This window comes from Triticum urartu, chromosome 1 (genome assembly GCF_003073215.2).
Source record: "Triticum urartu cultivar G1812 chromosome 1, Tu2.1, whole genome shotgun sequence".
NCBI lineage: Eukaryota > Viridiplantae > Streptophyta > Magnoliopsida > Poales > Poaceae > Triticum > Triticum urartu.
In genome coordinates this window covers 528,878,475-528,905,760 of record NC_053022.1, presented here as the reverse complement: position 1 = coordinate 528,905,760, position 27,286 = coordinate 528,878,475, and the positions used below count along the sequence as shown (strand labels likewise).

The 27,286-nt window shown below is 44.5% G+C and overlaps 2 protein-coding genes across 8 annotated transcripts; one reads left to right on the top strand and one right to left on the bottom strand.

The window, feature by feature from the left end:
* Positions 1 to 3,873: 3,873 nt before the first annotated feature.
* LOC125525987 (glycerophosphodiester phosphodiesterase GDPDL7-like) lies at positions 3,874 to 8,764 on the bottom strand. Of its 7 annotated transcripts, none has more exons than XM_048691004.1 (10): positions 7,746 to 8,764; positions 7,455 to 7,577; positions 6,988 to 7,281; positions 6,572 to 6,699; positions 5,976 to 6,477; positions 5,756 to 5,821; positions 5,369 to 5,665; positions 5,139 to 5,278; positions 4,538 to 5,024; positions 3,874 to 4,417 (listed from the first exon to the last, which is right to left on the bottom strand). In XM_048691004.1, exons 2-10 carry the CDS (start codon positions 7,552 to 7,554, stop codon positions 4,146 to 4,148), a joined length of 2,286 nt encoding a protein of 761 aa, XP_048546961.1. In that variant the 5' UTR covers positions 7,555 to 7,577; positions 7,746 to 8,764; the 3' UTR covers positions 3,874 to 4,145. The 7 variants fall into 7 exon arrangements, with proteins under 7 accessions (XP_048546961.1, XP_048546997.1, XP_048546973.1 ...); XM_048691040.1 differs by having other exon boundaries at positions 7,455 to 7,574; XM_048691016.1 differs by having other exon boundaries at positions 7,751 to 8,764.
* Positions 8,765 to 14,570: 5,806 nt separating this feature from the next.
* LOC125537677 (protein RALF-like 22) lies at positions 14,571 to 15,921 on the top strand. Its single transcript, XM_048701000.1, has 2 exons — positions 14,571 to 15,174; positions 15,277 to 15,921. The coding sequence occupies exon 2, from the start codon at positions 15,303 to 15,305 to the stop codon at positions 15,660 to 15,662; it is 360 nt and encodes a 119-aa protein (XP_048556957.1). The 5' UTR covers positions 14,571 to 15,174; positions 15,277 to 15,302; the 3' UTR covers positions 15,663 to 15,921.
* Positions 15,922 to 27,286: the final 11,365 nt, after the last annotated feature.

Genomic DNA, 27,286 nt, shown 5'->3' with positions numbered 1-27,286 from the left:
TTCTTTAGCTAAGTTATATGAGCGGCAGTATTAGCAGTGCGATCGACGAGCAAATCTCACTGAGCAATCCTGAAACAGATTCATATATAGACTCCTTTAGCGCTTGTACAAGATGTCCTTGAGCCAAGTAATCCTCCTTCTCCGATCCTCACTAAGCTTCCGAACCACTTTCTTACAATCCATCTCCACAATGATATGCGACAATGTAACACTCCGGATGTAATTTACCATATTTATACTCCGACTCTTGCCATTTCCGGTTTTAAGTTATGAGATTCGTGGTTGGGTTCTTGTCTTTATTTTGCATTTTATTCATGTCATGCATTTCATATCATGCCATCATGTGCATCTCATTTGCATACGTGTTCGTCTCATGCATCCGAGCATTTTCTCCGTTGTCCATTTTGCAATCCGACACTCTTATGTCCTCTGGCACCCCCTTTTGTCTCTTTTCGTGTGCGGGTGTTAAACATTCTCAGAATGGTCCGAGATTGCCAAGCGGCCTTGGTACACCACCGGTAGACCGCCTGTCAAATTTCATGCCATTTGGAGGACGTTTGATGTTCCAACGGTTAACCGGGGAACCGTAAAGGCCTCGTGTGTGTTGCAACCCAACACCCCTCCAAAGTGGCCCAATAACCCATCCAAACCTATCCCATGCCCTCCGCCGTCGGATCACGATCGCGTGGGCGAAAACTGCACCTTATTTGAACACTCCTACCACCTCCTACCTATAAATATGTGATCCTCTCCGTTTTTCTCGCGCAGATGAAACCCTAGCGAAACTCTCTCCGCGCCGCCGGACACGTCCGGCCATCGCCGGACGAAACCGCACCCGCACCACTCTGCGCTGCCACGCGTCCATCGCCGCCTTCCGCGCCGCCGGCCCGCCCGGGCCCATCGCCGGCCCCCGCAGACCCGCTGCGTCCGCCGCCCGGCCCCCACTCTCCTCCGCCTGCGCCCGCGCGCCCCGCGCCTCCCCGCCGCTGGCGCCGCCCTTCACCGCCTCCGCCGGGCACCGCCCGCCCTCGCCGGTCCGAGCCGGAGCTTGCCTCCGTCCCGCACTAAGCTCGGCGAATCCCACGCCCGACCGCGCCTGCCGCCCCCGCGCGCCTCCGTCGACCGACCTCGCGGGCATCCAAGTCCGGCGACCACGACCTCGCCGGCGAGCTGTTCTCCGACTCCGGCCGCCGCGTCCCACATCTCCGGCGAGATCCGATCCGGCCACCTCGGTTCGTGTGAAACCCTAGATCTTGTGGGGTATATTTCTTCTAAGTCCCGAATCCCTAACATTTTGCGCCCCTCTTCATCATGCCATAACTCCTCATTCGTAGATCCGTTTTGCATGCATGACATATCAAAATGTTCATCATGATGTGCTCTTCATTTTGCTCCATTGTGACATGCTTGTTTGAGTCCATCTTGATGCCCAAAATATTGATGCAAGAATGCTATAAAATGTTAGGTGTTGATTCTTAGCAGAGTATGAGCATTTGTCATTTTTGCTACATTTGTTGTGTGCTGCATATGGGCATGAGCTCTACATGTGTCTTGGGCTATGCCATGCCATCTTTACAGAGGTGTATGCCATGTATTTTTGTGATCAATGTGGTGACTAGCACAAGCATGCAAAGTAGCTCTCGTGATATTGCTGATTTCAGGGACTTAGAATTTCACTAAGTCATTTCCCTGCTGTTATTTTTATGCCATATATTTATGTTGCTACAGAGAGATCAATGATTTGTTTGAGTATCTTCAGTAAAGGGTCTTCGATCCACGTTTGCCAGTTCAAATCCACGTTGGTCGCACCTTGTGCATGTAACCATATTGGACCCCAAAAAAATTCAGATTTTTTTGAATTTTATTTATTTATTTTTCGAATTTACTATTCATCGGACAATATTTTTGTTCTTTTTGTCACGAGCTCCTCGAGTGTCGAAAGACCACGAAAATTTGGTCGCACCTTGCGCATGTAAGCATATTGGAACAAAAAAAATCAGATTTTTTTGAAGTTTTTTTTAAACTCAGATTTACTGTTCATAGGGCTGTTTTGTGGCAGTCAAACCCGGTCAACGGGGTCAAAATCTGGTTTAGGACAAAACTTGTCCGGTTTTGAGATCTGAGGGACCAAGTCTGTACTTTTTGGTAACTTGAGGGGCCAAAACATATTTTTCTCTTAAATAAACACCGAAGAGCTTTGTTTTTGTTTTTTTTGTCTTTCTGATGAATTCTTGCAAAGAGCTGAGGATTGATAGTGACAATATTATTACATATGATTAAGGTATAGCACTAAGTTGTCCCTATGATTTGTATATCTGCAATCTGGTGAATGAGTCCTCACATTATTTTTGTACCAGGTCGAGATTAATCATTGTAGTAGTTATTACGGCATCATCACATTCAGCAGCGTGAGCAAAATCTTGCATTATCTTGCTCAGATTTTTCTTATTGAGCTGGACAAGACCAAATAGACAGTAGTCAGTTCAGTTTCTTATTTTCCGAAACTTAATTCTATTTGGTAGATATCTATAGCTCATCTATAAGTACATGTCGATATTATGGTGATATCAATACATGGAAATTTTTGAAAAGAACACAATGTTATGATCTTTGACAAAATAGAATTTTGCCGACAGGGAGTTTGAGGCTATCATTGATGAGGTATTCTGGAGAGTTGCAAGCTGCTTGTCTTGTTTCGAATCATGTTCCTGTTGTTTTCTCCCTGCTGAGTGTATTATGTGGGTAGTGTAATCATCATGGTAGGCTATGTATAGACTTGAAGCACTGTTTTCTTGAAAATTGACCCTGTAAATTCCTGTTTTCCTATAACTGATCTTTCAAAATCCCCCTTGTATTTTAATGAAGTTTGGCATCAGGCTCTTTGAGATAACTCATTAGTTGCTACTGATGGTTAATCTCATCCATGTGCCAAACAAAACTAAGGCCTCCTTTGGTTCATAAGGTAGGAAAATCGTAGGAATAGAAAAGTCATAGAAAATGAGATGACATGTATCTGAAATCCTATGAGTAGGAATAGGAACGGAGATACCCTTTGATTCACATCATAAATTTTTTTTTATTGAGTCTAGGCTAATGTTTATTTTCCTATGAAATGTGGAGGATAGAAAGAATTCCTCCATAGAAATAAGATTCCATTCCTACAAATCAAAGGGCTCTAAAGAAATTTTTTCTATAGAAATCCTATCCTATGAAATTTCTATAAAATTTCTCTAAACCAAAGGAGGCCTAAAAAAGAAACTGAAATGGGCGACACCTACCTGGCACCACAGAGCTTCCGCTCAGGAGGCGCATCATCGGTGCGCCCCAACCACTAGTATCAAATAATGCCCTTTCAATCTCATCATCAGAGAAGTCCTTGATAGCAGGTTGTTCATCTCATTGAAACGGATGCATCAATATTCTGGAGCATCTCTTGAACTTGATCACAACCATCAGAAGTATAGAGGTTACAATAGAAGACCAGTGCCAACTCTCGCATTTCATCATCTGTCAAACAAACACCGCCATCATCTTTCAGGACCGGACCGTATTCTTTCGCCATCGGTGTGATGCTCTGTTTTGGAAGAATGTTGACGACTACAACGTTTGCTGACGCCAAGATTTTGCTCACTACTCCCCGGTCGGCTTTCCTCATAAAAATCGGTCCACTTCGTATTTATTTGTATTTTGTCCATCTATCTATATGAAACCAGCATTTATTTGCATTTTCTCCATCTATCTATATGAAATCGGCATCGGCAGAACGCCTACATTGGATCATAACAAAAAAATTGCCCACTTTAAAAGCAAACTACCTTGGATCATAACAAAAAAAATGCCCACTTTAAAAGCAAACTACCTTGGATCATAACAAAAAAAAATGCCCACTTTAAAAGCAAACTTGTCCGAATACTCAGTACACGATGTTGTTCTAGTGCCACGTAACTAGGTAACTAACGCATTAATTCCAGTATGTAATGCACAACGAACTTAGCGAAACTCGCAAAGAGTGGGGTGGGGTATTTGCAACAAGATGATGTCCGTCTTGGCATTTCTTCACCCGTCGGCAGCACACACCTTCTATGAGAGCACCCATGTCAAGTTTAGGACTTGAACCCGGATGGGCTGGTTCCACCACAAGGAACCTAGTCATCTAGGCTAGCCATATTGATGTTGTACTCAGGTTTCCCCGTCGGCGTCTCCTTGGGCCCCAGGCGGCAGCGGAAGGTCCGGAACATGGGGTCGTTGGGGCACACCGGCAGCTGCTGTTGCAGGATGTCCTGGGGCTGGAGCACCGGCGCCGGAGGGGGCGCCGGAGGGACCGAGCCAGTGGCAGCCAGCTGGAGCAAGCCGCCGGGTGTGGCGGGGGCGATCATGTAGGGAAGGTCCTTTCTTTCGTAGTTGGCGCATGGGCTCCCTGAAATCCATCCGCCAAAGAGATCAAGTCAGACTATATATTTCATTGTGCGTCAGGAAGAAGAAGATTTAACCAAAGCGTCCATGGTGTCCATCAAGCAAAGCAGATACTGCTACTTACTGAAGTATGCAGCTGCAGTGGCAGGGAACTCGGTCACGATCCCGTCGGCGCCCACCGACAACGTGTCCGTGGCGATCTCCACCAAGGGGTCGGCCCAGTAGTCGAACGCGAGGTTCATGAACTCATTCTTGAGGACGCCGACATACACGTGCAAATTGCCGGCATGCAGCCTGTCGACCAAGGAATTGGTGAACCCCTCCAGGAAGAAGCCGTTGACCCGCGCGGCAGAGCTGCGCCTGAGCTTCACCGCGTTTGCAAACTCTAATATCTCATCCACCGAAGGCTTGGAGGCGTCGCTTATGTCGAACTCGATCGTCAGCACCCGCTGGAACTTGGGGAACGTCTTGAACGCCGCAAGCACCGGGGCGTCCTCTGACTGTATGAGCACGCGCTGCTTACAGGTCTCCTTGTCGTACCCGGACTTGACAAGCGCTTTGGAGACCGCATCCACCACGTCAAGGCTTCTGGCTATAAGGTACGTAGCATGCTGCACTCGGTAGGTACAAGACCTCTCTTGATCAGTTGGACAGAATAACAACATAGGTAACAGGAGCGAGCAAATGAATCATGTCAAAAGTAGGATGCTATATATGCTGTCTACCTCTATGCCAATCAGTATACCAGTGATGTTGCTGGCTTTTGCAAAATCAAGGAACTCAGCCAGTGTCATAAATTTGCCAGCGTTCTTCGCCGCAGGATTTCTCTCCAGGCGTGCGTCTGCGAATGGACCGACAAGGTTGGCTGCTCCGGTGAACAAAAAACATGTGACATCAATGTTAGTGTATGCAAATCTTTGGCAGAACAAAATAAGGAGTATGTCTTGCTTCGCACGTTTTAAGGTTTGGATCTCGCTCCATAAGAGATCAAACGAGAAAATGCCCGACTTGTTCTGTATCTCATTGACAGTTGTCATTTTTTCCAAGAAAGTTGTGGCTGCTGTCGTGCTGCTGTTGAGATCTGTAGAGCCCAGGCAGAAGGCGACCCCGTCTTTCGACATCCGGACCCAGCAATCTATTATGTCCGCGCCATCTTTCACCGCTTGTTGGTAGGCAAGGTCCGTGCTGTCTGAGAAGACGCCACTCGCACCATTGTGGGTTATGATCAGTGGCCTGACGTTTGCTTCTACTCCTGCTTGAGTGGAGGGATCAGTATATTGTGTTACAAGATGATGAAGTTAGCAAAGCAACACCATGGATCAGGAGAAGATTGCCAGATTACCTGGAGGAGCTCCATCTTTAGCAATAGGAAAAACGAATGCATTGCCCTTGGTATGTGCCATGCACACTGCAATTAAAGGATCCTCATGAAGATGTTGTCAACAGGAATCAAAAACGAAGAGCTAAATTGTACGGGTACGTTCCTATCATGTATAAAGTAACATTTCAAAATTTTCATCAACATCCATTTCAGTTATAGCTTCTTCCATTTCAGTTCTTACCTATGGCTCCTGATGCGGTAGGTGGATTGTCTGTTAAAACGCCGTCGACCGAGAAGTCTGAATTGTCTATGAACTGCAAGATTTCCGCGCTGGGATCATAGCTGTAGTTGTAACTCATACAGGGATCATCATTGGCAAATCCAGATGCGTACACTTCCAGCCCTAGGGCATGTGCATCTTTGACCAAACTGGTAGACGGCTCCAAGTACATATCCTTATTCTGTGGCCAAATAAATTGCTTGGGAACAAGAATCCCCGATGCAAAGGCCTTGATAGATTTCAGGTCTTTCAGAAGTTCTCCATATGTTCTCTTTGTCGTAGGCTCAACAAGGTCTTCACGGAGAAACCGGAAAATCAACTTTATATCACTTCTGACCTTTCCACTGAGACTTTTTAAGAATGCAAATTCTGGTGAGGAGACGCGAGTGACAGGAAATTCTTTTGGTAGTCCCAATATGTAATCTTCGCCACTTAATCCGTGCTCCAGAAAAAACGAGTTGTACTAAAGAAAATATGAACTTCTATTAGATAGAGAACATGGTACAGTACAAAGAGATCCTTGGTGAATCTTTGAATGTTAGTGAAACCACATCTACCTCTATGTTGACCCAAATTACATGAAGCTCGCCTTTTTGAGCCAAGACGCTTTGAACCACATTGTCAAGCGACAACAGTTCCTGTGTTCTGTCAAATGTATTTGAGCGAGACAAAACATTCTGAACCACTGAGGGATAATCAAACCACGTGACAAGTCAATACTTTGCAACAGGAAAAAAGAAGAAGAATTAAAAACAGAACCTAAATGGAAAATCAGAAATGATTTCAAAGGATCAACCATTTGGAAGAAAAAAACTTTCAAGGATCCATTTGAACCTTATTCACTCCAAATATGGAAAAATATATGTGTTTTTACCACGTTTGCAATTGCTAACTTCATCATGGAGCATGGATAAAGTACTTTGATTTTACGGTTACGATTTTCAAGATAACCAAGATTATTTTTTCTGCTTACATAGGACACTATGTAGCTCCTCTGATTTGAAATCCAGAGAAAACCATCCTTGAACATCTCGTCCATTCACTTGATAAGTCGAGCCCCTGTCAGCGAACTTCTCAGCAATATTTGACGAATTGTCAAGTCTCAAGCTGCCATGGCAGAAGCCCACACCGTCGCTAGAGAATTGCAGGTCGCAGAACAGAACCACCTCACACAAGCTACTTCCCATTGCCATGCTGTATGCAAGCTGGCTTGACTCAGGCACTACCCCAGACAAACCCCCACGAGCAATGACTAGAGGACGACGACCTGTAGGACAGTACTAGAAAGATTAGCAGCACGGCAGACAAACCATAATGTAGGCTGAAAGAACATACTTTCTAGCTCACATTCTTCTATACAAAATACGCGCTTTTCCTTTGTCGCATGCTAAAAAAAAAAAAAATCCCAATTCATAACTCAGCAATGGGCTAGATGCTTACCACTCAGAGTCAGCCATCCCGGTACTGGAGGATCCGAAGCAGCCTTGGTTCCATGAAGAAGTAAGAGGATCAAGAAAACGAGAGGATATGTTGCTCCCATTCGGGTTAGAGACGAGCACCCTGCTGCATCACACAAATTTCACAACAGATGCAACATACGTAAGTACCATGCGTTCACGAGAGATGCAAGATAGACAAATCTGTGTCTCTTCACGAATCAATTCAGACAATAATCGCAGAGGCGCAAGCAAAACAGTTGCAGAATTAAGGGAAAGGATGACAGCATCTCACCAGACCTTGTGGGGAAATTCAGGCTTCAAATGTGCTAGCGCAACGGAGTGGGTTTGGGGAAAGGGATCTAGCACCCACAAAACTAGAGGAACTAAATTGTGGATAGGCGGCAGGCAAGGCATGCATGCAAGGTCTCTAAATCAGACTGTGGAGAGGAGGCAAAGGAGGAGGCAGAAGACGAGGCGAAAGGCTTCTAAAAATAGGGGCCTCCCGGGCGATGGACAGGGTTTTGACATGGCATGGATGATCGTCTCTCACTCACTTGTATGGCGAGTCTCTGCTCCACCTCAACAGCCAGAAAAACCTCCCCTTTTATATAAAAATGTAAAAGGGAAAACAGAGAGATGGTTTTCTTTTCGTGCCATTGCTGGAGTCAGAGCAACTCCATCCAAGGACCTTAGACTAGATATCCTGGACGTGTTCGGTGCCTTCTCGCCGCTCCCTTGCTGAACCTACATGCATATGTTCAGAATTCAGATAGATTAAATGGGACGGGACACAATGTATATAAGATGGAAATTACACGATGCAGAGGTTGGTTTAAGAAATCTAGCAAAATTTACAGAAATAACTGGTCATGAGAACATAAAAGGCCAGCATTGGATCTGAGGCTTTGACCTCTGTATGCTTTCTCCCATTTCCCCAATTAGAGACGGCCGCGAAATCTCACCACGAACGGAACGGACTACGGAGGCTGTGCCCGGGAGATGGGTCGAGCACGACGGAGGGGAGGAATAACGACGAGGACATAGGGTTTTCTCCGACGGGAGTAATGGATGGACGGGGAGGCGGCGGCGCTACGGAGCCCTGCATGCCCTAGGCGCCGAGAGGAGGAGCGCGGGGAGACGGCGGCCCTCGCCATCCGCCGCGTGCCGGTGGGAGCGGCGGGGATGGGTGGTGGAAGTGGCGGGAGTTAGAGGGAGAAGACGGCACGGCGACATTGGATTCCGGCCGCCGGCAGACGGGACGAAGGCGAGGCGGCTGCTGAGCGGCGGAGCGTGCATCGAGTACAGTGAAAACCAGCCGGGTTAATATTATTTTTAAAATGATGAAAACCGATGGATTTCCTGAACCGGAGATCCACATATACAATGAAAATCCGAATTGACAAATGAGAGTAAACTATATGATAAAAAATTCATATTATATTTATCTAATATATGAAGTATATATTTTTTTTGACCCGAATATATGAAGTATATATTTGAAATGGAGGGAGAAGCCGCGTTTTCCACTCCTCCCGTCGGAGAGGGCGTGGATCCTTGCTTCCTCTCATCGCCAGGCAGCGTGGGGAGGTGGGGATCACGTTCTTCTCATCCCATCGTGTAGATAAGGTTAGCTTAGTCCCCATCGGCGTTAATTGGAAGGGATCGACGTAATCCGCCACCTCCTCTTCACATTGGTGTTGCTTCGGGGCGGTGCTGGGATGAGAGTGGCATGCCCTCCCGTCAATCTGCGGATCCGGCGGTTTGTGTGCTCCTGGGATGGTCGACGTCTTGGTGGTGACACCGTGCTCCAGTTCTAGGCCCTCTCAGGCGGTTTGGTGGTTGCTCTGGTCTACAATTCGTCGATGGCAGCAGCGGATCGGGCGCACCCGGTGAAGCTCGATTTTGCTCCTCATGGATCCCACGAGTCTGTGTTCTCTGACTTCTTTGGATATTTGTGCGATATCGACTTCCACAACTTCAGCTCATGCTCGGTCACGCTGGTCCCTCGAGACCGTAGCACGGAGACTTCCAATCCGCGTTTACAAACAAAGTTTGGCCAGCCGAGGCTCGGGAGCAGCAATGGTGGCAGCGGCGGTGCACTTGTGGCTCGTGATGGAACTTCAAGCTGATGTGCGTCTCAGGGACATCCTTATAATTTTTTTCTTTGTGTGAGGTGCTTTGTGTTGATATTTATCCTCTATAACAAATCTGATGGCTTATTTTTGAAAAAAAAGGAGGAAGCATTTTGTTTGCAAGTACGGGCGGATAACGAGCATGTTTGGCTCCTTAAGGTTTAGAGGCTCGCTATCCTAACGAGATAAAATTTAAGCTCAGTTTGGATCGTTACATCCGCAAAAAGAAGAAATTTAGATCGTTAAAAAGCTCATGAGTGCTTGCAAACGCTAGTTACCGCTTCTCGTACGTCCAATACTGTAACATCCCAAATTTGCAATTTGGAATGTTATACACTAGATCATCATGCATATCATGTTTTCTTGCATTTTGGTTGATCCTAGAAATTTCACGCAACTCAAGGACCTTCGGAGAGAGTTGGGGATTTCGTTATTTTCATATTTGAGAGTTTTCTCGAATTTGAAAAGAGGATCATTTGAATTATTTATTTCATCTTCAAAAAAATTTCCGATAACAAAACTATAAGAGAGGGAATAATATGACTTTCCCAAATTTAGGAAAAATGAAGATTTAATAAATAGATCAATTTTGGTTTTGCCGGAGTTTTGTTTGCGTTTTATTTGGATAGGGAAAAATGCGCGTTTTCAAAAATTGCATTCTAGGTCCGGAGTAAAGTTCATTTTGTTCGACTCATTTTTAGGAGTCGGGGAAAATTTACTTTAGAATTTTTGGAGCCCGTTTAGATTTTCTTTCCTGTGTTTTTCTGCGCGCGAAACCGTTTAAAAAAAAACTCCAGCAGGCTAGCCAGCCGGCCACCGCCCCAGCCTCCCTGCGCGCCGTGCGCCAGGCAAGGCAGGCGCCAGCCGCCGCCGCCTCTTGCTCTAGCCGAGTCCGGCTAGGGCTAGCCCCTCCCCTTTCCTTTGTTTCCTTTTCCTTTTTCCTTACTTTTTCTTGTCCCGTACCCCAAGTTTTCTCCTCCCCTCCCCAATATAAATACCCCAACACCCCCCCTCTAAACCCATCAAATCAAGCACCAAGCCGCGCCCTACACCGCCGGAGCCCCTCGCCGGAGACCTCGCCGGAGGTTGCCCCGCGTCTCTTTTTCTCGGATCGTTTTCTTCTAATCGTTCCGATTCTTTTCTTCTCTTCTGATTCGTTTTCTAGATCGGTTTTTCGTTTCGGTTTTCTTCTCCAAAACCCTAGATCGGATTCGTTTTCTTTTCCGATTTAGTTGCCTTTGGACCGTTCGTCCTAACGAACGTGATCACCGGATTCTTCTAGGTTAACGAACGTCCGTTCGTTTAACCGTTCTTCTTTTCTTCTCGTCGGATTTATTCCGCGATCGCGATCTCAGATCCGATCTTCGTTCTAGTCTTTCTTCTCACTCGTTTATCGGAATCAGGTGATTCAAACGCCTGGAGTTTCGTTTCGAAACCGCCGTTCCGTCTAATCAACTTAAACAAGCTTTTGCCCCGGTAAAATTTGACCTAGTTTCAACTTGCTAGAACCGAGTTGTTTTCTTCCGCCGTTTGTTTTTCGTTTCTTTGTTCGGTTCGTTCTTTCTTTGCAACCGGAGTTCTTAAGTTGAAGTTTCTGGTTCGATTTCTTGTTCGAGTTTTACCTGTGTATTAGATGAGTACTTATTGTGTGCTTGTTGTTTGTCTGCGATAGATCACCCGGATTGCGCCGCTTGTTACTTCGAAACCCTAGGTCTCGCGGATCATCAGCAAGGCAAGTAACACTTTGATCATACCTTTTCTACAACCCATGTTTTATTGCATTAGATCAATCCTCTCACATTGCATGATTAGGATCTAATTAAACTGTGGGATGGGAAGTAGATGAGGTAGTACCTATTACCTGTTTATTATGAAACCTTTGGGAGTTACTTCTACGTTTGCTTATTATGCCATGCTATGCTAGTAGACGTGGATTGGGTGAGTGATATCCATGACAGATGTGAGTTGATAATTTTAATGGTTTATCTAAGGTGGCAACTTAAACACACATCTGGGTGGATTGAGGCACCTGATGTCTATCAGGACTTGCCTGTTTTTTTTTGGACCGCCACCCAGGCTCAAAGGGATCATAAGATCTTTCATGCTAGAAACTTCCGTGTGCAGCCACAAGCCATTATGGGCTCTGGCATAGTTGACTAAGTTGTGCGAACTCTTACGGGGTGGACTAGCAGATGTAGGGGTTGTAGGTGGTACGGTCTACCCCACATGTAAGGTGCTAGCGCTTTTGAAAGACTGTGTCTCGGTCATCCGTCTTCTCAAACACCATGTAGTGCGAGAAACCAAATGGAGGCGATCGAGTCTTGTGGGGAAAAGTGCGCAAACCTCTGCAGAGTGTATAAACTAATCATGATTAGCCGTGTCCCCGGTTATGGACAACTTGAGTATCTAGTACTTGAATATCATGTGAATCTAAACATGTTACTTCTAATTAATGTTGTTGGGTTTTAATTGTTCACTTAATTGGGATTGAGAATGCTGTCAACCATTCTCAATGTTTAACAACCACCATGATAGTTAAATAAATTTATTCCTTTGTAGTAGGGAAAAATTGGCTTTACGCAAAACTGTAACCATAGAGCTTTCCACCAGCCATATATGCATATAGTATAGCTGTTTCATTCCATTACTCTCTATGTGTTACATTGCCAGCATATTCCATGTGCTGACCCGTTTTCGGGCTGCAACTTCTCATGTTGCAGACTTTTCAGACGACGAGTAAGGTGCTTTTAGGTTGTGGTTCTATACTCAGTGATGCCGTTGGAGTTGATGGACCCATTTATCTTCCGAGTCTTCCGCTGTTATCGACACTAGATGGCCTTAAGCCATGTGTATTGTAATAAGTTCTCTTTGAGACAACGATGTAATAAGTGTGTGATTGCCACTCTGCTATAAATCCTTCGATGTACTGTGTGGTGTCAGCATTACTGATCCAGGGATGACACCTGAGCACAGAGCGCTTGATCCATTCGGATCGGGTCGCGACAAACACTATAGCATCATTGTGCCATGAGTGTGTTTCATGATGACAACTCTTTTTTCCTTTTTTGCAGGGTTTCATGATGACAACTCGCCTAATCAACTTTGCCACTATTCAACTCCGAGACATACCAACAGAAGATTTGTGTTCTGTGATGCGGGCAAAGCCAATTGTGATTAAAAGGTCTACACCCGAGCTAGTGAAATACTCCCTTCGTCTTAAAATAAGTGTCTCGAATTTAGTACAATTATATTAAATCCGACCTCGAAAAATATGTTGAGAAGGGGAGAGTACAAATGAGTTTAAGGAGCTACTCATGAGCTCGATTGATAGGAACTTTAGCTAAGCTAAGAACAAATACGGACTTGATAAGCAGAAACGAGACGACACATGTTTGTAAACATATACGTGCAACAACTCGTTACTTATTTTCAAGGGGGGCCCCGGGCTTCGAGTTCCTTATCAAGCACATGCAAGCTGATGGGATGAACGTAAATTTCAGCGACCGACAACAGTAAAAAGGAGCTCAAAACCAAACCAATATACTATATCATCACATTTATCTACTGCACTGCACTTAGTGTATGCACCACTCTATTGATCTTTGCAACAATATTGGATGCGTGTACTCTACTTCCTACCGTAATTAATCTCCAGAGGTAGGTATGATCCCCTTTTCAGGTCTGGTGTGTTCTGCTTTGAATTTTCTGCAGCCTCTAGCTCTGCTATACATATGGGCTCTTGAATTTTGTGGTAGATGAACTAGCTACTAGCCAGATGACCTTGCTAGTACTGTAGATGTAGCAGCAGAGGTGATCAAGTACGATTTTCTTATTTGTCTCCTGTTTCACCCGATCTGGGGACTGGGGTACTATCTTTAATGCTGTGCCTCACGCTTAGTGGTAGCTTGAACAAAGGTATTTTTGCATGATTTGAAGTTCATCCCAAAAGGCCTCCTCAAAACCCCTTCTTGTATTGGGACATTCAGACTTAATTTCAAGACAATATGAATGCATATTTTCTCAGTGTTTCCTAGCTAGGATTGAGGGATATTTGGTGAAAAGTCTCATTGGCCTGGCTCGGATAATGGGATTTCATCTTTAACCCTTTCTTTCATTGCACTCTGGAGATTTGCCCTCTCCAATCTAAGTGACCTGTACTTGGGACCTGAACAGAGCCTCTTCCCCAAGAAAAGTCTAGAGTACCCTTGCCTCGTCTCCGATGGCCTTAGGACCATGGCGGCGCGGTGGATCTCGGTCCTTGTCGGCAGGAGGGCTTTGTTTTCAGTTGTTTTTTCGCGTTTTGTTGGGGTTTGTGTCCTGCTTAGGAAGACGAGGCGGCGGCGGCTCCCTGAAGATGGAATAAGGTTCTCCCCGCCTAGCCCCCGTCCCGATGGTGTGTCTAGTATCATCGGTGGGCGTGTGGAGATGCGTCTCCGGCGGATCTGTCCTTGGTGGATTTGCTCGGATCTGCTCGTAGTTCGTCTACGTTCATGTGTTTTCAGGTTGGATCCTTCTGATCTACGCTACTCTTCATCGGCGGCGGTTGTTGTGCTGCTGCGCTGGTCCTATAGGGTCTTAGCACGATGACTTCCCGACTATCTACTACAACAAGTTTTGTCCGACTCCGACTAGGGAGGGACGATGACGGCGGCGCGCCTTCGGCTCGCTTCAGTGCTTGTAGTCGTCGCTAGGTGTTCTACGAATCTGGATGTAATTTTTATTATTTTTGGTATTCGTTGCACTGCCATGATTGAAGATGAATATATTGAAAGTTTTTTCGCAAAAAAAAATATCTAAGTGACCTATCTTCACACCCATACCCCCTATAAACCTCTATCGGAGTCCCTTTTCGGCTTTGATATAAGTGATGATGTGCTATGCTCGTTTGTGAGAGGCGAGTGTGGTCAGTTGCGACCCTTTGCCGCTGTGCTCAATTCATAGTGGCCATGTGACCCCCGCCCCCCGCACCCCCCTCCCACCCCACCCCCAGGGTCGGTGATAAGTACAATCTGTTTGGTAACCTTCTGGGTAGAAGGCGAGTGGAGTTTGTGGAGGGATTAGGCGTGAGAAATAGATTTTTACTCTTTTTCCCACATGATAGGAATTATTCCGCAATGGAGCCGTGCCGACGAATTAAGAAGGACCCCATCGGAAGACATTGGTGCGAGTTGGCTCCCTCACTCTTATACCTTTTCCACTTAAACTTTCATTCCATCTGACTCCAAACCCCACAAACCAAACATTTCGAAAAGGAAAGAATGAGCCCATTTTGGTCTTTCCTAATAGTGCCGGGCCAAGGTGACAGATGTAAATGATCAAGGAGCGAGGGGAAGAAATCACTGCTCATAAGAAAGGGCAAACGGAACATGCACGCGTTCTACATCAGTGTGTTTGTGGCTTGTTCATCTTTGTATGCAAGATCTCGTGGACTCCGGCCGGCCGGCTGACTAGCGACTAGCGAGCGAGGGTGCCAGACAGACCATGCGCGCCCGGGACGCCATTGATTGACTCACTCGAGATCTCTTCTTGCCAGCGCACCCCGCCGGCCGGCCTCCATAAATCCCGGTCTCGATCTCCAGTGGCATCGACGTACGTCACCATTCCCCTCGCCTCTTCCTCCCGCTGAATCCATCCAAGCCCTTCACTGAGCCGCGCACCTTCTTCTCTCTTACTAGTTCCTTCTGCATCCAGCTTTCAGCTCATCCGTCCATCCATCCATGGCGCCTCGCCCTGCAGCAGCAACCGGCATCGCCATGACCACCGTTGTAGCGCTGCTCGTGGTCGTCGTCGTGGCCTGCCAGCTGCCGTGCGTCACCGGCGGCGGCGTGACGACGGTCCAGGCCTTCGACGGGACGACGACGCTGGGCCTGCAGGGGCAGTGCGCGGCGGACGAGCAGGAACTGGTCGGCAGGAAGCCGAGCGCCAGGTACATCAGCTACGCGGCGCTGCGGGCCGACGCGATCCCGTGCGACAAGCGCGGGCAGTCCTACTACACCAACTGCGGGTCGATGCAGCAGGCCAACCCCTACACGCGCGGCTGCTCCGCCATCACGCGCTGCGCCCGCAACATGAACTGATCCGTCCACCCGTCGGCCGTCGACATGGGTATGCATTGTGGTAGATCGATCGACCGATCGGTGTGGGTGTGGTGCGGACGGACGCACGCGCGTACGTGAGCGTCTGATCTCGAGCATGCATGATTAGTACGTAGCAGCACGTACAGTAATTATGCAGCCTCCATTATGTTTGGTCAGCATTATGAACTGCATGTCTGTGTAGTGAAAATGTAAGTCTGTGTGGTGATTAATCAGCTGATTTTATGTTTGGTCACTTGAGTCCAGCACCAGCCATTATGCAGCCTCCACTTTTTTAACCGGACGAGTTAATTTGGTCTCTACTTTCAGTCAAAGCAGTGCAACCGAACAATAGTAGTGTACCAACTGTTCGCACGCATGCAGCTTCAGTAAGATAGAAGACGGATAGACCAGGAAAGAAATATCAAATCTGAAGTTTTTTTTTTGGAAAACAGGAAAACTGAAAATGTAAAGAAATCTGTCAGAAGAACTTCTTTGGGGAAGTTACCAAAAGGGTGCAAATTAATTAAAACACTGTATTCCTATGTTCTAAAAATACGAAACAAAATCACACACACACACACACACACATTATGAAAAAAAAACTAAGGATTCTAGGAAAAGCGTAATAAAATAAGCTATGAACATTCACGTTTTATGTATTTTTTCCCGTGTAACTTATTTGTAGCTTTACCTAATTTCCATTTAAAAATATCTATAATTTACCCTTTTTGAACAAGTTCTAGTTACAATCAAGTTCATTTTCAATACTTTTATTCCAAGTTATAATTATATACCATGAATTTTAACGGAATTTGTTTGTTTCAATAATTAATTACTTTGAGTTTCCCTTTTTTTGCGTGTAATCTATTTTTCCTAAATTTATGGGGTTCTCCTTCTCTGTGGTGAGTAGGTTACCATATGTCAATGCCATCTTGCGTATGGCCATGATCCAATATTGTCTGATGTTGAAAGTTTATGAAATCCTTCATCGCAAAAAATTTAATTATAAAATCAAAAGATATTTGGTGTTGGAGTCACGGACCAAAATCTGGTTTATAAAAAGATAAAAAAATGCCAGAGAATTGCAGCACAATTGTAAATCCAGGCCACAGGATGAAACAATGGCTTGAAGGCTAAGAAGACGACTAAAACCATGCCATTGTTGTGGTGGTAAAAGCGTAATAAAACAGAACAATACAACTCATACGCTCTCTTTTATAGAATCCATGAATTCCGTAACTCAAGACATTTTGTGTAAAAAATACAAACAAATTCGTGGCATTTCAGGCCGTCCATTTCGTGTAAAAAATACAAAGAAATTCGTGACATTTCACCCGACCTCCCACCACCACTGTCTGCCTCCCACGACCCACGATCATCACCACGCCTCCTCCTCCCCCGCATGGGCATATCGCACTCCGAGTCCCTCTCGCCTGCTCCACCGCCGCAACGGAAACAACACACCCGCTCCATATGGCGGTGGACTTCATGGTGTCCAAGATGGACAACCTGATGAACTAGGCATGGCGGAGCTCGATCAGGCCCATGACATTCGGCCTCGCCTGCTGCATGGCGGAGACAATGCACACCAGTGCCTCACGCTATGTCTTCGGCCACTTTGGCTCGCCTTCTGGATTCATGGCGACAACAATTATATTGAAATTGCATATATAGTAATGACTGTTCATGGCAATTTCTCAAGATTTCTTGATTTAGATACCCTAATAATCGAGTCATGATAAAACAAATTTGCGGCCTTGTGTTACTTTTGATGTGGTAATGAGTCTTTTTACTGAAAAAACATTTTGTACACTTGAAATTTTATTTTGACTATATCTGACCAATAATACCTAGTTAGATGTGGGTAATATCCAGATGTAGCTAACATTTGGAGCATCATCTATTCTCCACAGGGTTTATGATCAAAATGCCAGAGGTTCGGTGGGTGATCTCGATGGGCAGCTGCACCATCGGCGGTGGATACTACCATTCCTCATACTGTCATGCATGGGAGACTGGATCATTCCCATAGGTGCGACCAGATCATTCCCGTGGGCATCTACGCTAACCGCTAAAGCTCTATTGTATGGTGTTCTCTAGTTGCAGTCTTGCAGAATAAGATCAACAAGCACATGGATTTCCTTCACTGGTTGGAGAAGTGAATCAATGCCTCAAACCCTGGGTTCATGCTTGCTGAGTATCTCTGGGGTCTGTTGTGTTTTTCTTTTTCTTTTGTTCTTTCTTTTCTATTTGGTGAAATAAGTGAAGCACATGCTTCCTGGTCAGCAAACACGCCGTCGTAATTGGTAAGTAGGTGTGTGTTGGCTATTAGGTGCCTACCTTGCTTAATTTACAGGCCATGAACATGCTACGTACTGGTGGTTGAATAGTTGATGCTTATGGTGTACCCCAATTTGTACTCGTATTTTGTATTTGTACTGCACAAGTGATAAAAAAAATTGTAGTCTATGCAATTGTGATGATGTATACAATGTTATTGGAGTTTTGCGACCGCTAACTGAGAGTTGTGAGTGTTGAATTTTTCGATCTTTGCTTCTGAAACTGCTTTGAAAACTACTTGAGGAGTATCAATGAAGTCTCGCAGTGACTACTTGGGGAGTATGAATGAAGCGACACAGAGGAATATTAAAACTACTTGAGAATCAATGAAGCGTCACAGAGGAGTATCAGTGAAGTGCTATACAAGTAGTCACTGGCATATGTATTGGGTGAGGTAACCCTATAGTATAGCAGGTCACATGTTTAGCATCCAGTACTGATTTACTCGGATGCTCATGTTATAAGAGGATGCTGCCGTGTTTCCCTTCTTGTCAGGTGTCACTCCCCATGCCCATAAAAAAGAAGAGACAATAGTTAGCCGAAATATAGGATAAAGACCAAGATATGAGAGATAGCCTAAGTTCAGAGTCTCGACCATAGGAATTAGAGGAATCAGAAACACCTGCATATTGTATTAGTTGTATATGTTGAGACGCAAGTGCCAATGTCCAATACTATGGCGGCTCATAAGTACAATTCTCTGTATTACTTGTCGTTCAGAATCAGTGGCGGATCTAGGGGTTGGGTGGTGCATATGTATATTCACTTTTACTAGTGCATATGTATATACATTATTATAGTTTTTGTGCTGTTTAACCCTCATTGCCCATACTCTTGCCCCCACTATGGTAAAATTCTAGATCCGCCACTGTTCAGAATGACCTGATGGCTTCAGAGATTGGGAATGTGAGACCTAGGGTAATTTAGGCACCTAAATGCAGCATAGATGCTTAGTTTTGATATCCCAAAATAATGTATTTTTCACAATTTTTTTCGTGCAAAGCTGTCAGCAAAAGTGAACAAAATATTACAAGGATATTGGCAGGTCTAATGATTCAGGTTTTGTGAATTTTCTGCCCATTGTGGTAGTGTAAAACTAAGCATCATGCTTTTATATCAGTGACGTAACAAAAATTTACCAGTTCTACACTACCACGATGGACAAAAAATTCACAAGTCTATTACACCACACACTCCGAATGATAGAAACCTAAGGTAGAATTATGAGAGAACATTTCTTGTGTGTAGATAATGATTTACACTCTGTAGAAGTGCATGCTCTAACCAGTGTAACCAGAAAACCGATCCGATAGAAGAGGCTGGATCTTGAACTCAAGACCTCTTGGCTCTGGTATCAGATAGAAGTGCATGCATACTCTACCCAATGCAACCAAAATACCGATCTGATGAAAAAGACTAGGCGATATATTTATACTTCAACACACTCTAGCCTTGAAAAATCATTTTACATATGGAATTTATTCTGACTACATCTGAGTGATAGTATCTATTTAAATGTGGATAACATCTAGATGCAAATAACATGATGAGCTTCATCTACTCTCAGTAGGTTTTATGACCAGATGTTAAAGCCTTGCAGTGGGTGATCTCAATGGGAAGGTGCGCTAATGGCAGTGGATACTACCACTAGTCATACTCCCTCGTGTGTGGGTGCGATCGCATCGTTCAGATGGATATCTACGTCCCTGGGTGCCCTCCAACTAATGAAGCTCTACTGTATGCTATTCTGCAGCTGCAGAAGATCAACATGTGCATGTATTTTCTTCACTGGTAGGAGAAGTTAATCAGCATGCACTCTGATCCCGAGGTTCTTGTCTGTAGAATATCTATGGGGTCGTGTGTTCTTTCTTTCTTTCTTTCTTTCTTTTCTGTTTGGTGAAATAAGTGAAGCATGGGCTTCCTGGTCAGCAAACATGTTGGGTAATTGGTAAGTAGGTGTGTGTTGGGTGCCTACGTCCTACCTTGCTTAATTTACAGACCTTGAACATGCTATACTAGTGGTTGGACAATCGATGCTTATGGTGTGCCCCATTTTGTACTCTTATTGTATATTTGTATTGAACATGTGATGGAACTGATATGCATTCTGTGCAATTGATATGTTGTACATTGTTGGAGTTGTACGGCCGTTAAGTGGGAGTTGTGATTGTTGGGCTCTTCGATCGTTACTCCAAGACTGCTTTTGAAACTACTCGGGGATCAATGAAGAGCCACATAGTAATATTGATAGTACTTAAGTATCAATGAACCGCCATGGAGAAATATTAAATGGACTAGACCTGTGCTACTAACACTAGTAGAAAAGGGGGCAACGGTCCAGGCTGGGTCAGCCCATTAGTCCCGGTTCAGTCCAGAACCGAGACCAATGGGGGCATTGGACCCGGTTCGTGAGCCCAGGAGGCCGGCCGGACCACATGGGCCATTGGTCCCGGTTCGTCTAGGGCCTCGCTCCTGGCCCACCACCATTGGTCCCGGTTGGTGGCTTGAACCGGGACCAAAGGCTCCCCTTTAGTCCCGGTTCATGCCACCAACTGGGACCAATGAGGTGCCTATATATACCCCCTCGCGTAAGAGCAGAGCACACTGCTCTGTTTTTTTCTGGCCAAGGGGGAGAGGGCTTGGTGGTACTCTAGCTCACCTCCTATGCACACAAGGTGTTTGATGGAATGCCGGAGCCAGACTACTTAAGCATTCTCCTCTCCAAGCTCGACCTCCAAACTCTATTTTCCTCAATATTTGTTTAGGTTTAGCGGTCCGTCACGCCCCGTCCCCGTCTTCACCGCTGTCGATCACCCGCGCCAAGCTCATCGCCGGCACCACCGTGGTGAGCATCTTGTTCTTATCTTCTTTCTGAAAGGAAACAATATTCTTACTTGTATGTTTACATAGATACTTGTATTATTTTCTTACTTTTATTATTGCATCTTATATACTGCGATGGTTTTGGTATCCGCCCCCGTCGGCCCTCGTCCTGTCTATGATTCGGATGTGGTATATATATTATCTTTATAACTATTGGTTCATTTATTGTTTATGAAAATTATGCCGACCAACGTGACATAGATTTTATTTATGTAGGATGTATGTGAATCGGAAATTCCAACCGACCCTATTGTCGAGAGGTTAAATTTAGTTGAAGAAGAAAACAATTTGTTGAAGGAAAAAATAAAAAAAATTGAGGAGGAGAAGATGATATTGGAGTTGCATGTTGCGGATGTCGTCGATGATCACAAGATCAAGATGGATGCAATGCGCTTGAAGATTAGAAAGATTAGAAAATATGCCATTCATACCGAGGCTTGGTATCATTATGTCGTTGGATCAATTGTTACCTTGGTTGCGATTATGATCGCATTTGTTTTCGCATTGAAATGTTTTACATAGTTTCAATGTATGGTTTAATTAATTAGATGCTCTGGAGAGCTATATGTTATTAGATGAGAACTATATATGTACTTTGGTTTTAATGTGATGATGAACTTTTATTAATTTGGACACTTAATTATATATAATGCACGCAGATTAACCGGCAATGGATGTACGGTGACAGACACACCTCCGAGTACATTAAGGGCGTGCATGAGTTTCTCGATGCGGCTGAGGAAAACAAGCAAAATGGTTTTATGTGTTGTTCATGCACTGAATGTGGGAATACAAGGTCTTACTCTAACCGGAAAATCCTTCACTCCCACCTGCTTTACAAGGGTTTCATGCGACACTATAATGTTTGGACGAGGCACGGAGAAATAGGGGTTATGATGGAAGACGGTGAAGAAGAAGAGTATGATGACAACTATGTGCCCCCTGAATACGGTGATGCTGCAACAGGGGGAGCTGGTGAAGATTAAGAGGAACCAGACGATGTGCCCAATGATGCTGCAATGGGTGAAGCTGCTGAAAATCAAGAGGAACCAGACGATGTGCCCAATGATGATGATCTCCGCCGAGTCATTGTCGATGCAAGGACGCAATGCGAAAGTCAAAAGGAGAAGCTGAAGTTCGATCACATGTTAGAGGATCACAAAAAAGGGTTGTACCCCAATTGCGAAGATGGCAACACAAAGCTCGGTACCATACTGGAATTGCTGCAGTGGAAGGCAGAGAATGCTGTGGCTGACAAAGGATTTGAGAAGCTACTGAAAATATTGAAGAAGAAGCTTCCAAAGGATAACGAATTGCCCGACAGTACATACGCAGCAAAGAAGGCCGTATGCCCTCTAGGATTGGAGGTGGAGAAGATACATGCATGCCCTAATGACTGCATCCTCTACCGCGGTGCAAACAAGGATCTGAACGCATGCCCGGTATGCGGTGCATTGCGGTATAAGATCAGACGAGATGACCCTGGTGATGTTGACGGCGAGCCCCTAGGAAGAGGGTTCCTGCAAAGTTGATGTGGTATGCTCCTATAATACCACGGTTGAAACGTCTGTTCAGAAACGAAGAGCATGCCAAGTTGATGCGATGGCACAGTGAGGACTGTAAGAAAGACGGGAAGTTGAGAGCACCCGCTGATGGGTCGCAGTGGAGAAAAATCGAGAGAAAGTACTGGGATGAGTTTGCAAAGGACCCAAGGAACGTATGGTTTGCTTTAAGCGCGGATGACATTAATCCTTTCGGAGAGCAGAGCAGCAATCACAACACCTAGCCCATGACTCTATGTATGTATAGCCTTCCTCCTTGGATGTGCATGAAGCGGAAGTTCATTATGATGCCAGTTCTCATCCAAGGCCCTAAGCAACCCGGCAATGACATTGATGTGTACCTAAGGCCATTAGTTGAAGAACTTTAACAGCTGTGGAATGGAAACGGTGTACGTACGTGGGATGAGCACAGACAGGAGGAATTTAACCTAAAGGCGTTGCTGTTCGTGACCATCAACGATTGACCCGCTCTCAGTAACCTTTCAGGACAGACAAACAAAGGATACCACGCATGCACGCATTGTTTAGATGACACTGAAAGTATATACCTGGACAAATGCAGGAAGAATGTGTACGTGGGCCATCGTCGATTTCTTCCGACCAACCATCAATGTCGAAAGAAAGGTAAGCATTTTAAAGGCGAGGCAGATCACCAGAAGAAGCCCGCCATGCGTACCGGTGATCACGTACTTGCTATGGTCAATGATTTACACGTAATCTTTGGAAAGGGTCCCGGCGGACTAGCTGTTCCGAATGATGCTGAGGGACACGCACCCATGTGGAAGAAGAAATCTATATTTTGGGACCTACCCTACTGGAAACACCTAGAGGTCCGCTCTTCAATCGACGTGATGCACGTGACGAAGAACATTTGCGTGAACCTACTAGGCTTCTTGGGCGTGTATGGGAAGACAAAAGATACACCTGAGACACGGGAGGACCTGCAACGTTTGCACGAAAAAGACGGCATGCCTCCGAAGCAGTATAAAGGTCCTGCCAGCTATGCTCTTACGAAAGAAGATAAAGAAATCTTCTTTGAATGCCTGCTCAGTATGAAGGTCACGACTGGCTTCTCTTCGAATATAAAGGGAATAATAAATATGCCAGAGAAAAAGTTTCAGAACCTAAAGTCTCATGACTGCCACGTGATTATGATGCAACTACTTCCGGTTGCATTGAGGGGGCTTCTACCAGAAAACGTCCGATTAGCCATTGTGAAGCTATGTGCATTCCTCAATGCAATCTCTCAGAAGGTGATCGATCCAGAAATCGTACCAAGGCTAAGGAGTGATGTGGCGCAATGTCTTGTCAGTTTCGAGCTGGTGTTCCCACCATCCTTCTTCAATATCATGACGCACCTCCTAGTTCATCTAGTCGATGAGATTGTCATCCTGGGGCCCGTATTTCTACACAATATGTTCCCCTTTGAGAGGTTCATGGGAGTCCTAAAGAAATATGTCCGTAACCGCGCTAGGCCAGAAGGAAGCATCTCCATGGGCCATCAAACAGAGGATGTCATCGGGTTTTGTGTTGACTTCATTCCTGGCCTTAAGAAGATAGGTCTCCCTAAATCGCGTATGAGGGGAGACTGACTGGAAAAGGCACTCTTGGAAGTGACTCAATAATATTCAGGGACGGATATTCTTGGTCTCAAGCACACTACACAGTTCTACAGAACTCTATCTTGGTGACCCCGTATGTCGATGAACACAAGAATAGTCTGCGCTCCAAACACCCGGAGCAGTGCGACGACTGGATTACATGTGAACACATCAGGACTTTCAGCAGTTGGTTGGAAACACGTCTCAGAGGTGACAACACTGTTTGTGATGAGCTGTACTTGTTGTCCAGGGAACCATCGTTGACTGTATTGACTTACAAAGGATACGAGATAAATGAGAATACATTTTACACGATCGCCCAAGATCAAAAGAGCACCAACCAAAATAGCGGTGTCCGCTTTGATGCAGCAACCGAGAGCGGAAAGGACACATATTATGGTTACATAGTGGACATATGGGAACTTGACTACGGACATGATTTTAAGGTCCCTTTGTTTAAGTGCAAATGGGTCAATCTGTCAGGAGGCGGGGTACAGGTAGACCCACAGTATGGAATGACAACAGTGGATCTGAAAAATCTTGGGTACACTGACGAACCGTTCGTCCTAGCCAATGATGTGGCACAGGTTATCTATGTGAAGGACATGTCTACCAAACCGAGAAAAAGAAAAGATAAGGAAGCGAATACATCATACGATGAGCCAAAGCGCCACATAGTTCTTTCAGGAAAAAGGGACATCCTGGAAGTGGAGGGCAAGACAGACATGTCTGAAGATTATGAAAAGTTTCATGAAATTCCTCCCTTCAATGTCAAGGCTGACCCAAGCATCCTGATAAACGATAAAGATTATCCATGGTTACGGCGCAATAAGAAAATGACACAAGCGAAGAAAAAGTAAATACTTTCTTCCACAACTATTATGATGATACTATGCCAACTTTGTAACACACGAGTATGCTATGCCAACTTTTTCAGAGTTCATTTGAAAACTATGAATTTAGGTCGAATTTTCTCTATAGGTGCATCTATGTTCATTCTTTTAGTAAAGGTAATCACAAACTTGTGATTCACACAAATTTCAAAGAATTCAAATTTTAACTATTCAAATTTGAAAACTAATGGCACTAACAGAAAGTTTATAATTTTTCTAAAACTAAAAGCAAAAAGAATTAAAAAATAAAGCAAAAAACAAAAGAAAATAAATAATACACAAAACAAAACAAAAAATCTGGAAAAAAATAAAAATAGCAACATAATTATTTTGTTGTAAGTAGAAACAAAATAAAATAAATAAAGCAACAAAGAAAACAAAAAAAACTAAAAAAATGTTTTCAAATTTGAAAACTAATGGCACTAACAGAAAGTTTATAATTTTTTCTAAAACTAAAAGCAAAAAGAATTAAAAAATAAAGCAAAAAACAAAAGAAAATAAATAATGCAGAAAAAAAAACAAAAAAACTGGAAAAAAATAAGCACTAAAAGCAAAAAAACTAAAAAATTGTTTTCAAATTTGAAAACTAATGACACTAACAGAAAGTTTATAGTTTTTGTGACCTAAAAAAAAGAAATCACTAATAAACGATAAGTATTTTGTTTTAAGTAGAAATGAAAAAATAAATAGCAAAAAAGAAAAACATGCCTATAATATTTTTTATGACTAATTAAAATTACCAAATTGAGTATAATAATAAAACACAGTAATATTAAATAGCAGGAAAAAGAATGACTCAAAAATAAATTTTTATAGTAAAGTTATTCATGAACTAGTGATTCACACAAATTTAAAAAATTCAAATTTAAACTATTCAAAATTTAAAACTAATGGCACTAATAGAAAGTTTATAATTTTTGTGACCTAAAAGAAAAAAATCACTAAAAAACTATAAGTATTTAGTTCTAAGTAGAAATGAAAAAAAATGCCACCTACTGGGCCACCACGGCCTGAATACGAGTAGAAACCCATCCATGGGCCAGGATTCAGGCCCGCAGAAGGCCCAACTGGCCCACAGGCATAGCAGTGCGAGATTAGGCCTAGAGGCCTGCAATTCAGAGGAGTTTAATGAAGATGACGGGACAGGGCTTATAAACAGGTCCTGCCGCTCCTCGGCTAGCGAGGTGGGACTAAACATCCCACCGCACCGCGGCTTTGGCAGTCGCAGGCCGTTGGTCCCGGTTGGTGGCACCAACCGGGACTAAAGGGGGGCATTGATCCGGCCTTTGGTCCCGGTTGGTGGCACCAACCGGGACTAAAGGGGGCATTGGTCCCGGTTTGAGCCATGAACCGGGACCAATGCTCGGTCTATATATACAACACTTGTGAAAATTTTGGTTCAGTTCTTCAATCCCGCCCCGACGACGCCGCCAGGCTGCCCCTCTACGCCTCGCCGTCGCCGCCGTTGCCCATGCCCTCGCCGTCGCCCGCGCCCCTGCCCCGACGCCATCCTCGCCGCCGACCCCCCCCTCCCGCGCGCGGTCCTCTCCTCAGCTTGGTCCGGCCGCCGGCGCCCTCCCTTTGCAATTTTTTTCATATATATGCTTGTTTTTTTATATATATATATGCTTGTTTATATATATATATATGTAATGATTTTTTTATAGAATATGATGTTTTTTTCATAGATGATCACATATATGATATATGCACGAATGTGGATGAAATATGATGTTTTTGTTCATAGAACATGATGTTTTTTTAATTCACAGATTTTTTTTGTTCATGAGAGAGGCGGGGACGTTGAGGGATGATAGATGTATTTTTTCAGAATTTTCTATCGTGCATAGACGGATTTTAGACCACGGGAGCACCCCCTCCCTATCGTTGCAAAATTTGCTAAGTGATATTAAGAAGGAAGGAAAAGAAGGATAGGAAAGAAAGAAAATAAGAAGAGGAAAGAAAGAAGAAGAGGAGAGGAAGAAGAGGAGAAATAAATAAGAAGAAGAAAAAAAAGAAAAAGAAGAGGAGAAGAAGAAAGGAATAGTGGAGAAGAAGAGAAAATAGAATATATTCTATTTTTTCTTCTTCTCCTCTATTCCTTTCTTCTCCTCCTCTTTTTTTCTTTGATCTTCTCCTCTAGCTATTCCTTTCTTCTTCTCCTCTTTTTATTTCTTCTTCGTTTTCTTATGTTTTATCGGGTCTGTCGTCGTCGATATACCCCTCCCGACACTGACGGCGACCCTGACCCTCGACGACCCGACGCCCACATCACTTGTGGGACGTGGATGTAGTGTCCGACACCGACGGCCACATGTATCTCACACCCACGATACTTGCTATTT

Bases quoted from the DNA above. Each gene is read 5' to 3' on its own strand.
- LOC125525987 (XM_048690997.1), bottom strand. From the start codon at position 7,554: ATGGGAGCAACATATCCTCTCGTTTTCTTGATCCTCTTACTTCTTCAT. The intron at 6,700-6,987 runs GTAAGCAGAAAA...ATTATCCCTCAG, and splicing joins GGAGCTACATAGTGTCCTAT to TGGTTCAGAATGTTTTGTCT. The intron at 6,478-6,571 runs GTAGATGTGGTT...TATTTTCTTTAG, and splicing joins TAATTTGGGTCAACATAGAG to TACAACTCGTTTTTTCTGGA.
- LOC125537677 (XM_048701000.1), top strand. From the start codon at position 15,303: ATGGCGCCTCGCCCTGCAGCAGCAACCGGCATCGCCATGACCACCGTT.